We start from the raw sequence: 12,341 nt of genomic DNA, 5'->3' as shown, positions 1-12,341 counted from the left end.
GTTTAATTTAATTTCAAAATCTTATTTTAAACAGAACAATAATCCCACTATTCCATAAATTATTTGTTTTTAATTGTATTAAGCCCATCTGAATTTTGATTCCTGGACAAGGACTATGGAAAATTTATTTTCCCAACTTCTACATCACTTAATTTTTCAATGGAAAAAGTCAGTATTTGATAAGAATATCAATATACTAGTTTTTTTATTATCAAAAATATTTTTAAAGAATAATATCCCAATGACAATAAATTGACACCATTTCAAATATTTGGATAGTTGTAAATCAACTTTGGATACCCCACATTGGGTATTTCGAATAAGATATGTATGGATATGGATTGCCAAGCCTCTGAGCACTCCCAATGGAGTTCCCTAAAAACTCCCTTATTTCTCCCTAACTCCTGCCACATCAGCGCCACATCAGCACCAAAATTTATCCCCAGTTTTTAGCCAAGTGCTACATTGGTTTCTCCCTTATTTCTCCCTTATTTCTCCCTAACTCAACATTTCATTTTTACATCATTATTTTTTATATTATTTAATTTTCCCTACAAATGTATTTAATAAATAGACTAATAATGAACAATTCATCGTTGTATTAATCATTGGAAAATATAATACAACGAGAAAAAAAAAACTACAAATAAAAAACGCAAATAAACAAAGATTTAAAAAAAAAAAATCTAAGACGGAGGGGCCGGAGGGGCGTCGGGATCGAGCCCCAGCGTACTCTGCAGGTGTTGGATGCATTTCCAGAGGGCCGCCTTTTCTTCAGGGGTCCCGCCGCCGGTGAAGTACAGCGTGTACATCTGGGTCAGATTGGCGACATTGCTCGAATAAGTGGCTTTTTCTAAGTCGATGACGGATTCCGACGCGACTTCCGACGTTGCGCCCTTCCCCTTCCGCCTCCCCTTCGCCTTCTTCACTCCCTCCGGGCGCTCGTGCGGACCATCCCCACTCAAGTCGATGTGGGCCGCGCTCCCCTCGCTCTCCGAAACGCTAAGTCGCGAGCGCACCGATTTCCCGTGCAGCGCGTCGTGCATTCCCGTCCGGAATTTGGGGAGATCCTTCAGCTTATCGTAGATGTTCCAATACTTGAAGCCCTTCGTCGACAAGTACTGGCTACTATACATCCGGATGGCCTCATCTCGGACCATGTGCTCGTTCTGGCCACTCGTCATGTGAGTCATCAAGTTAGAATAAATACCGTTGAAGTGCCCGCAGTCCCTCATGAGGCGCTCCCAATGCCGACGGATCGCCTCGCTGCCATGGTCCTTCATTGAGGCAGTCTTGTGGCTCCTGTACTTCGCGGCAATCCGCTCCCAGAATATGATCTCAGTCTGGTAGTTGCTGCGCTCCGCGTCCTGTGACGTGTCCGCCCAGCAGTCGGCTATCAGCTCGGACTCTTGCAGAGTGTAAGTAGTCCTTACCCGCTTCGGCCTCTCATCGGAACCCGTATCAGTCGCAGCCGACGACGCCGGCGCCTTCCCCCTCCCGCTCCTAGAAGGCGGCTCGGTGGGCGTTTCTTCCACCTCGAAGTCCTCCGCGCTCAGTGTCGCGGCCTGAGATTCTTGGTCGCCTGGGGTTGATCCGGGGGTGTCGAACTGGGGCCGATACACATCGTCGGCTGGAAAGGGCATTCTGCCGGCAGAGTTGAAGTACGGAGAAAGTCTCCGCGCCGGAGGAGTCTGCAAAGGAGACGGACCCCCGTATGGAAGTTGGCCGGGAGGAGAACCCATCGCCAACAACGACTGCATCCACTGCTCGTTTGCTTCATCCGTGTTGGGAATTTGTGAACTCGACTCTTTCCCCTTACCCTTATCCTTACCCGATCGGGAACTTTTCTTCCAAAAGCTCATAATTTTGATGAAAATTGAAGATTGGGAGAAGAGATTGAAAATGGAGAGAATGAAGATTGTGGGTGATGAATGGAGGAAGTGGAGGAAATATTTATAGGGGTGGAATGTAAAATAGCCGTTGGGTTCAAAAAAAAAAAAAAAAAATTTTAATTATCGCCGATTATCGCCGAGCGTCGCCACAGTGGCCGGCGATCGCTCGGCGATAATCCGGCGTTAGAACGCCACTCGGCGAAGCAACGGCAACATTATCGCCGAATTATCGCCGACTTCGCCACAATGGCCGGCGATAATTCGGCGATAACCGGCGATTTATCGCCGAGAATTCGCCACCTCCATTGGGAATGCTCTAAGAGCACTCCCAATGGTCCGGCTAAAAACTCTCTTATTTCTCCCTAACTCCTGCCACATCAGCGTCACATCAGCACCAAAATTTATCCCCAGTTTTTAGCCAACTTTTAGCCAACTGCTCCAATGGTTTCTCCCTTATTTCTCCCTTATTTCTCCCTAACTCAACATTTCATTTTTACATCATCATTTTTAATATTGTTTAATTTTCCCTACAAATGTGTTTAATAAATAGATTTATAATGAACAATTCATCGTTGTATTAATCATTGGAAAATATAATACAACGAGAAAAAAAAAACTACAAATAAAAAGCATAAAAAACAAAGATTTAAAAAAACAAAGATTTAAAAAAAACTACAAATAAAAATCATAAAAAATAAAGATTTTAAAAACAAAGATTTAAAAAAAACTACAAATAAAAACCATAAAACAAAGATTTAAAAAAAAAAAAAATTATCGCCGATTTATCGCCGAATCGCGCCCACAGTGGGCGGCGATGATTCGGCGATAATAAGGGAGTTGGCGATAATAAGGGAGTTTTATCGCCGAATTATCGCCGAAATCCTCCCAATGGCCGGCGATAAGTCGGCGATATCCGGCGAAAAATCGCCGGATTTTCGCCGTCGCCATTGGGAGTGCTCTAATCCCCTATTACAAAATAGAGCCGTAGCTCAAATCGTTTTAAGAAACAAAACAAAAAAAATTAGTTATGAAATTTAACCGATAATTAAAAAGAATATATTCGAAGAATGATTTTGAAGTGTCCCATTTGGTTTTGTCCATTTTCTCCCCGTCGATACAATCCACAAAAAATAATTTTCCGTCGTCAATTATGAATATATATCCACAATAAATCAGACGCCAAAATAAAAATCAATGGCTGTATGTAGATTCATGATTCATCCTCACACGCACCGTTACACAAATGAGATTTGTGTGGAAATAATTTTCCAACAATTAATTAATTTTCTGATTTGATGGTAGCATGGCGGCATCGAGCTCTTATTTTTCGTATAATCATCGTAACTGCCTCTGCCAATTCCTCATGAATCGGGCAGTTGGAACGCTCTCCTTTTGCCGTCAGCTCAGCAGCTGTGGCAGAGCTTCCGGCCTCGGCCTGACCAAGTGGAAGAAGCAGCGATGGATGGAGCCGGAACGACGCCGTTCGGTGCTGCTTGTCAGTGCTCACTTCTCCAGCTCTTTGTCAGTTGACATTGGCTTGGATTCTCAGGTTAATTTCTCTCTCTCTTTCTGATTTTTTAGGGGCTTAGGGTTTGGAATTGTTGATTCTAGTGTTAAACCTTTGATTAGATGTGATTCAGACCGCTGAGTGAGATTTGAAATTGCGAGCGATTTGATGCAGTTTCTGTAGTGCGATTTTGTTGTTGTTGCTGTATTTATGTTTAATCGGTTATGTGTTGATATTTGAAATTTTAGTTGATTTCGATCGATTTATGTATTACTATAATAATCCCTTGCTGATATTAGATTTCGGTGTTGTAATTGAAGAGTAACTATGCCTATGATTCATCACATTTGCCGTGGGCTGGACCTCTCCCGGGGGATATTGCGGAAGTCGAGGCTTACTGTAGGATCTTTAGAGCCGCGGAACGGTTTCACAATGCTTTGATGGATGCATTGTGCAATCCAGTGACTGGAGAATGTAGTGTTTCATACGACGTGCCATCGGAGGATAAGCCGTTACTGGAAGAGAAGATAGTGTCGGTTCTTGGTTGCATGGTTTGTCTACTAAATAAGGGAAGGGAAGACGTCCTTGTGGGACGATCATCCATCATGAATTCATTTCGGGACTTGGACAAAAGTGCGATGGATGATAAGCTCCCACCCCTTGCAAATTTTCGCTATGAGATGAAAAGTTATTGCGAAAGTTTGCATGTTGCCTTAGAGAATTACTTGATGCCTGGTGATGATAGAAGCTTGAATGTTTGGAGAAAATTGCAGAGATTGAAAAATGTCAGCTATGATTCTGGATTTCCACGAGGAGATAATCAACCTTGCCAGACATTGATAGCAAATTGGAGTCCTGTTACCACCAAAGAGGAAGCACAGGCAGATGACACGGCTGTTGCGTTTTGGAAGGGTGGTCAGGTCACAGAAGAGAGTTTAAAGTGGCTTATGGAGAAAGGATTCAGAACCATTATAGACCTCAGAGAAGAAACAGTGAAGGACAATTTTTATGAGTCTGTACTGTATGAAGCTATTTTGTCTGGGAAGATTGAACTGATCAAAATTCCAGTCGAAGTAGGGAATGCACCTTCGGTAGAGCAGGTTGAGCAGTTTGCTGCTATAGTGTCGGATTCAAGCAAAAAGCCGATATATGTACACAGTAAGGAAGGAAAGAAGAGGACCTCTTCTCTGATTTCTAGGTGGAGGCGGTACATCAACCAAATTAAGTCTACAAACAGGAGAGTCGTTACCAGTGATAATGGAGCGGAAGATATTCAAGAAATTGAGGGTTCTGATATCTCAATGAAACTTAAAGGAGGTATACCTTCTCATACTGTTAATGGATCTGTCCCACAGAAATCAGATAAGTCTCATGCTTCTGCAGTTCCATTCAATGATTTTGAAACACCATCCGCACAAACACAATCGCAAAGCACCATGGGACTGAATTATTCTTTAACAACTGATAATCCTGCTGGGATCTCTGTTAGTGGTTTAGAATCAACTGGAAACTTATATAAAGATGTGAAACCAATGGAGTCTCAAATACCTCCTCTTGATATCTTCTCTAGAAAAGAAATGTCCAACTTTTTGCGAAATAAAAAGATTTCACCAGGAACGTACTTCAGTCATGAACAGCGAAGATTGGAGATGCAGTCTGCTTTACAGTACAAGTACAATGGGACTCCCTTGAAGAAAGAATCTTACTCTAGTTCAACCCTCAATCAAGTAGAGACTATGAACGAATCAGCTGGGAGCATAATATTAACATCAGGTCCTCAAAGTACAACCATCAGTAACGGATCGTATCAAAAGCCCAGCATTCTTTCAAGAACTATAACTTTCCCTGATAAAGGCAATAGTGGTGCAAAGGGCAAGGAAAATGGTTCAGTAATGACAAGCAATGACCTCAGTAAGAATCCCATGCCTGTGATGGTTACTGTCCAGAATGGAAGTGATGTTGAAAGCTACCTTTCTTCAGATGATGAAAACCTGGATATGATTGAACAAAATATGTGTGCTTCAGCAACGGGTGTTGTACGAGTGCAGTCAAGAAAGAAAGCAGAGATGTTCTTAGTTAGAACAGATGGATTTTCTTGCAGTAGAGAAAAGGTAACTGAGTCTTCCTTGGCTTTCTCTCATCCTAGCACTCAGCAACAGATGCTTTTGTGGAAGTCTGCCCCAAAGACTGTATTGTTATTAAAGAAGCTGGGCCTAGAACTCATTGAAGAAGCTAAAGAGGTATATGATCTTTTTTAGGTAATACTCTGTGATGTTTATAACTGTTTCTGTTATTTTTAGTTTAATTAATGCATTTATTCATGGGCAAGAGTGTTAAACCATAAGTAAGCCATGATATCTAACTTAGTTTGGCCCAGCTTTTTTTTCGGATTCCATATCTTGGGACGTTAAACCAGTAATATTTTATGCTTGCTCTTGTACTCCCGAAAAGTAAATTATGATAGAACTCATAGCTTAACGGATTATCAGCTCATGGAAACTTCCTATGGATTCAATGTACTTTTATCTACAACAAGCAGACCCTTATTTAGTGAGGATTGAAGTCTATCTCACTTCCCAGTTAAATAAATGTTATTAATGAGAATACTAATTTACTAATCCATTATTTAACCTTGTGGCCAGCAGCGGTCTTGGTCCATTATGATACACTATGTTACATACCACTGCATCGATCTCAGTAAAAGATGCTTTGGATGCATGTTATACACCAATATTTCTGTGCACTGGGAGAACTCTTCATATGAATATATGAACATTGCTCTTCAAAATATCCAAATTTATACTTTTGCTGTTCTCTTCTAATATTGTGCTTTTTCATGCTTTGTATTGATTCCATTGGAGAATTCTCTAATTTCTGAAATGTCCCTGCCTTACTCTGTTCCCTCCAGGTTGCTTCTTTCTTATATCACCAAGAGAAGATGAATGTTCTTGTCGAACCTGAGGTTCATGATGTATTTGCTAGGATTCCCGGATTTGGGTTTGTCCAGACATTCTACAGTCAAGATACAAGGTGCTCACATTTTATGCATTATATTTCTCCTTTGGTCTCATCAATTTTCAGTTAAGGGTTGTTTACCTGCTATATGTCTCCATTGCAGTGATCTCCATGAGAGGGTTGATCTTGTTGCTTGTTTGGGAGGAGACGGGGTCATACTACATGCATCAAATTTGTTCAGAGGGGCTGTTCCGCCTGTTGTCTCGTTTAATCTTGGATCCTTAGGATTTCTGACTTCTCACACTGTAAGTCTCTTCTGTCAACCTATGATGACAAATATATGTAAATTTACTTCACACATTTTTTGTGATTCCTATAATATGTCTTTGCAGTTTGATGATTATAAGGCTGATCTAAGGCAAGTGATTCATGGGAACAACACTACTGATGGAGTCTACATAACTCTTAGAATGCGTCTCCGCTGTGAAATATTTCGAAATGGTAGAGCTGTGCCTGGCAAGATATTTGATGTCCTCAATGAAATTGTAGTTGATCGTGGTTCTAATCCATATCTTTCAAAAATCGAGTGTTATGAACATGATCGCCTCATAACCAAGGTTTGGTCCCTTACTCTTTGACAGAGGAATGGAATGGACCCTTTTTCCTTGATCTTTTTTTTTGGTTGGATGTGTATTTCCTAGGATATTCACCATATTCATCTGTTCAAGTTTTGTTTGCTCAAAATAATAGTATGAATTTGCTAAAGTTGTTGATTATACTTGCTACAAAAAAGTACTGCTATGCTTATCTGACAGTTCCAATCATTCTTGAAATAGGTGCAAGGTGATGGAGTCATAGTTGCAACTCCTACTGGAAGTACAGCTTATTCCACAGCTGCTGGAGGTTCTATGGTATGCTGTTATCAGAATTACTATGAAGATTTCTTATAAAAATAATTTCAATGAAGATAAGATTAATTTGACAGTTTCCTGTAAACTTAGAGTCTTTTTCCAAATTATGACTAATGCAACCGTCCAGATAATAGCAACTTTTGTATGAAACCTTATAATTAGAAACTTAAGTTGCAGTTAGCAATATCGTCAAATAATGGTTTCATTTCTAGTACACTTATTAGAAAATAAAGGTGTCTCTACTTTGCAGGTTCATCCGAATGTTCCATGCATGCTCTTTACTCCAATTTGTCCACATTCTCTCTCATTCAGACCAGTCATACTTCCAGATTCTGCTCGACTGGAATTGAAGGTATATTCTTGCGGTTATGAATTTAAAAAATTTGGTAACGTGTAACTCTAATTTTGTGGCAGCTACTACATTGAGAAAATAAATAAATACTCCAAGGCAGTGACCTTTTTCTTTTATCATACCTATAGTAGAGAACTTAGTAAAGGATAGTGAATGCAATTATGTGATGACTATTCTGTATATATATGTAAAACGATCCCCCCCCCCCCCCCCTCAAGATTCAAGCTGCATAACAAATGGAAGTGACAATCTAGATCTGTAAGACACATCTTCCCTGGACTTTGACTTTGCTTCATCCATACTTTTGCATGAACTGCATGTAGGTTTGAGGACTACACTAAAGAAGGGGAAAGAGACACTGTCAACTAGAAAAATACTGTGTAATAACTATTGTAAATGGTGAATGGTGAACGAAATTAGATTGGTGCTTTGGTTAGGGTCATCCATATATGGCTGCTTGATTTTTGTATTTGACACAAATTATAACTGAAAGCTAATTTAGGTTTGAATTAGAGCATTAGACTTACGATACTTACCTCTTTGTGATCCTGACGTCTCTCAAGCTCTGTCGACCTTTTGCTTTGTTGCCTTCAAAAAATTTTAGTAGCGATCTAGTTTGTAATCATATTAGATGGACAAAGATATGCTAGAAAACATTAAAGTGATGTGAGGAATGGACATGGCACTATTCGAAACTATTGTCCTGTCGAAGCGTTTCATAATAGTTCTATATGATATGGTTCCTAATCCTAATCTGTCCACATTGACATTAAGATGCTTCATGTTCAAGTATAATTTTACTTCTACATGTAATCAATGTTACATTAAACTGAACAGATTCCTGAAGATGCACGAAGCAATGCTTGGGTATCGTTTGATGGGAAGAGAAGGCAACAGCTCTCTAGAGGTTATTCTGTCCGGATATCCATGAGCCAACACCCACTCCCAACTGTGAATAAGTGTGACCAAACAGGTGATTGGTTCCGGAGCTTGATCCGTTGCTTGAACTGGAATGAAAGATTAGACCAGAAAGCCCTTTGAGTACCGGGCCAATACAGCTTCAACTCGCCCGTGTAGATATTACTGTACAGCATATGTAGCAAAAATTGAACACAGAAATGTCATTGTACGTATCTGGCTGTATATGATATGGAGTGAAAGGCGGATGGACTGAATGCACTCGCTAGTATGGTGGATGCATAAGAAACATATCGCCCAAAACCATGATAATATGGTTGAATAAATAAGATTGCCACAAATTATATTGACATTTGATCAATTATATTCGATCACCTCATACAAATCATGACAGCAGTCCACTAGAACATTTTTCTTGAGGAACAACTTCATTACTTTACTAAAACAAACAAACAAAACATAAAATCACACTACTTACTATTCATTGTAGTAAGTCCCATTTTCCACTATTGATACCAACTTTAAACTGCTTTGACAGCATGGAACCTGGGTTCTTTAGGGAGAAACTTCTGCTCAGCATAAACAGACATGTAGTCTCCAAACACGAACCTAGGATACTCGGCCTCGGCCTTCTCAGCGAGCAGCTGAGGGGCTGGGTGGATGGTGGCCTCGGCAGAGGGGTTGTAGAAGGAGGCAATGGACCTTCTGTTGCCGTGTGGTGTGGCGAGAATGCGGTGCCAGACGCTCTTGTACCTCCCATTGCTCAGCACCTCCACCTGATCGCCGGTGTTGATGACGATGGCATTTTTGAGTGGCTGAACGTCCAACCACACTCCATCTTTCAAGATTTGGAGGGACTCCACCTCATCATCTTGGAATAGAAGTATCACCCCTCCTGCGTCCGTGTGGGCCCTCAGCCCAGCCACCTTCTCTGGCTTTGGGCACGGTGGGTAGTGGCTCACTTTAGTCCCGAAGAAGGCTGCATCTTCTTCTTCTTCTTTTCCGCCGTTGAATGCTTTTTTCATGTACCCTCTTGGGAGGCCTAAGTTTTCATCCATTGTTTCCATCACTCTCACAGCCAGTTTTTTCAGCTCACTTCTGTATTCCTTCATGGTCTCCCTATTGACATAAGAAAAATAATATAGATAAGTAAAAAGATAAATAAAATAGAATATTCTAGTCAAAAGTTGATTTTTGCCAAAAGAGTAAATTGCTACAAAAATCATAAAGTCTGGCTATTTGTTGATTATATCATTTCTAAATTGCTTTTTGTCTCGAAAATTTAGGCTACTATATTTTGGCTTCCAAATCATACAATTTATCATAAGAACAATTAAGAAAAATGTCAAGTTATGATACAATCAATAGTTGCGGTATTAACCAGGAATTGACCAAATTTCGTGATTTTCCGGCAAAGATTAGTAGGTTACCTGAAGCCAGCAGTTTTGGAAGGCCATTGATGAGCATTATCATCAGTGAGCAAAAACACATCTTCCCAATCAACATCATCAATCCTCTCATCACAACTCTCCTTCTCCATCAACTCCTTCAGCTTCTTCACCGGCTCCGACTCCCCGAAACCAGCCTCTCTCTCCAGCTTGTAGCATTCCGACGCCACCTTCTTCACCCTCTCCAACAGCTCCTCAGATATCCCATGATTCACCAACTGTCACAATCATCGATCAAAATGTTGTCATTTTTAGTCATTCAATCAATCAACTTTCATTAATTACAAATGTTAATTAATTACCTGAAAGAAACCCCACTCTTCACAGCAATGAGCAATCTCAGCAAGTGTCTTGCTCCTCTCCTCTCCCTCCGTCTTCGAAAAATCGATCACCGGAATCGCCATTGATGACACCTTTGAATTATTCTATATAATATAAAGTCTTTAAGCAGTAAGATTAGTGAAGTAGTAATGATCTAAGCTTTGATACATGAAAGCCTATTTATAGCGGAAGGACGATATATTTTAGGATGTAATGATTAAATAGTTGAATAATTATGAATAAAATACTAAGTGGGAAGCCGTGAGACATGCAATGGACGGTTTAAAATGCATTATATTATCTTATATATTAACATGGTAAGTTAATACTCCCTTCATCCCTCTTGAAAGTCCATATTTGACTCTACACAAGTTTTAGAAAATAGTACTACAAAAGAAGTGAATCGAATTGTGTTGCTATTTTTTCTAGAAATGACTGAATTAGTAAGCAATTAAAGAAATCCTAATTTCTTGAAAATATTACAAAAAGGAAATAAAACAAAAACTATGATACTATTAAAAACAAGCCTAAAAAACAGTAAATTGTAGGGGTGGGCAAAAAAACCGAAAACCGAATATCCAAACCGAACCAAACCAAAATTTTGAAATTCGGTTCGGTTTTTTCAGTTTTTCGGTTCAGTTCGGTTTTAAAAATAAAAAAAAATCGGTTTTTCGGTTCGGTTCGGTTTGGAAGAAAAAAAAACCCGAAAAACCGAATTATATTTTAAATATAATATTATATATATTTATTCTATTAATTTAAATATATTATATCAAAGATATAATATATACTTTGAATATATTTTATATAGTATGTATTATATATATTCTATTAATTTTATATTATATATTTTAATTTATATTAGTATATATAAAATATATAAATTATATATATATCAAGGGTCCTATTATAATGCTTTTAGCACCCTAATCCAAAATCAAGACTAAATCTCCACCCTTGGATTTTAAAATGAGTGGATGAGATTAAAGCTCACAAAATCTCAATAAATAGTAGACAAAATATCAACAAAAGGGTAATATCGTCATTATGTTATCATATGATAATTTTCGTGAGTGTTTTTTTATATCAACATTGTGTATTACAAATATCAACATTATGACATTGGAATATCAACACATTTTTATTGAGATTGGACATGCATAATATTGAGATTTTGCCTACAATATATTGAGATTTTTTGTTGCATTTGTTGAAAATAGCTGCTTATCAACATGTACGAAAATTGAAATATAATTTATCAAATTTCATCACCCGAACATCGTCGGAACATATGCAATTGAGATCTCGTTGGAATCCTTATTGAATTATCTTTAATTTGATATATTTTTTGCGAAAAAATAATTTAAATTGAGAGAGTTACGTAAATTTAAAGATTTGAGATGATTTTGAGGAAATAGAAAGTAATTAGTTATAATTACTACATATAGGATTTGACATTAATACCCTTTTAATTTAATTAATAATTATTTAAATTTAAAATATATTACACTTGGCATCATATTAACCACAAGATCTTCTAATCTAATGGTTGAAAATTGGTCTCAATTTGGGATTGGTAATTAGTTAGCAATTGATTACATCCCTATATATTAATATATACTCCATATTTTTTTCGGTTTTTGTTGAAAATTTCGATTTTTCGGTTTAATTTGGTTTTTCAAGTTCAATTTTTCGATTTTCGGTTATTCGGTTTTTCGGTTCGGTTCGGTTTTGATTTTCAAGGAAATTCGGTTTTTTGGTTTGGTTCGGTTTGGACAAAAACCGAACCGAAAAACCGAATGCACACCCCTAGTAAATTGTCTTTTTCGGCCTCTAAACGATGCTAAATGACCCACAAAAGCAGCACAATAGGAAATAAAACAAAAACTAGAAAATTAGAAACAAGCGTCGTGCGAATTTATATCATTCCGATATAAAATGTTACTTGCGTGTTTTCGGTGTCACCGTCGTCTACTATTGGAACTGCATCAATTCCTCAAGTCAATCACCGTCGTCTACTATCGGAGTATTGTAGTA

At 38.6% G+C, this 12,341-nt stretch overlaps 2 protein-coding genes across 2 annotated transcripts; one reads left to right on the top strand and one right to left on the bottom strand.

Moving 5' to 3' along the window:
- The first annotated feature begins 3,064 nt into the window (after window positions 1-3,064).
- On the top strand, window positions 3,065-8,885 carry NADK2 (NAD kinase 2). The gene is made up of 8 exons (XM_048120343.2): window positions 3,065-3,441; window positions 3,720-5,639; window positions 6,308-6,429; window positions 6,518-6,659; window positions 6,747-6,971; window positions 7,191-7,265; window positions 7,516-7,617; window positions 8,455-8,885. The coding sequence occupies exons 1-8, from the start codon at window positions 3,196-3,198 to the stop codon at window positions 8,656-8,658; spliced, it is 3,036 nt and encodes a 1,011-aa protein (XP_047976300.1). The 5' UTR covers window positions 3,065-3,195; the 3' UTR covers window positions 8,659-8,885.
- Window positions 8,853-10,442, bottom strand: LOC125218630 (1-aminocyclopropane-1-carboxylate oxidase 5-like). The gene is made up of 3 exons (XM_048120344.2): window positions 10,286-10,442; window positions 9,966-10,201; window positions 8,853-9,654 (listed from the first exon to the last, which is right to left on the bottom strand). The coding sequence occupies exons 1-3, from the start codon at window positions 10,385-10,387 to the stop codon at window positions 9,057-9,059; spliced, it is 936 nt and encodes a 311-aa protein (XP_047976301.1). The 5' UTR covers window positions 10,388-10,442; the 3' UTR covers window positions 8,853-9,056.
- Window positions 10,443-12,341: the final 1,899 nt, after the last annotated feature.

The sequence above is a fragment of the Salvia hispanica genome, chromosome 1 (genome assembly GCF_029641045.1).
Source record: "Salvia hispanica isolate PSC_SH4W2 chromosome 1, Shi_PSC_v1, whole genome shotgun sequence".
Classification (NCBI taxonomy): domain Eukaryota; kingdom Viridiplantae; phylum Streptophyta; class Magnoliopsida; order Lamiales; family Lamiaceae; genus Salvia; species Salvia hispanica.
Note: the sequence above shows the minus strand (reverse complement) of the source record. Positions and strands in the feature narration are given on the sequence as shown.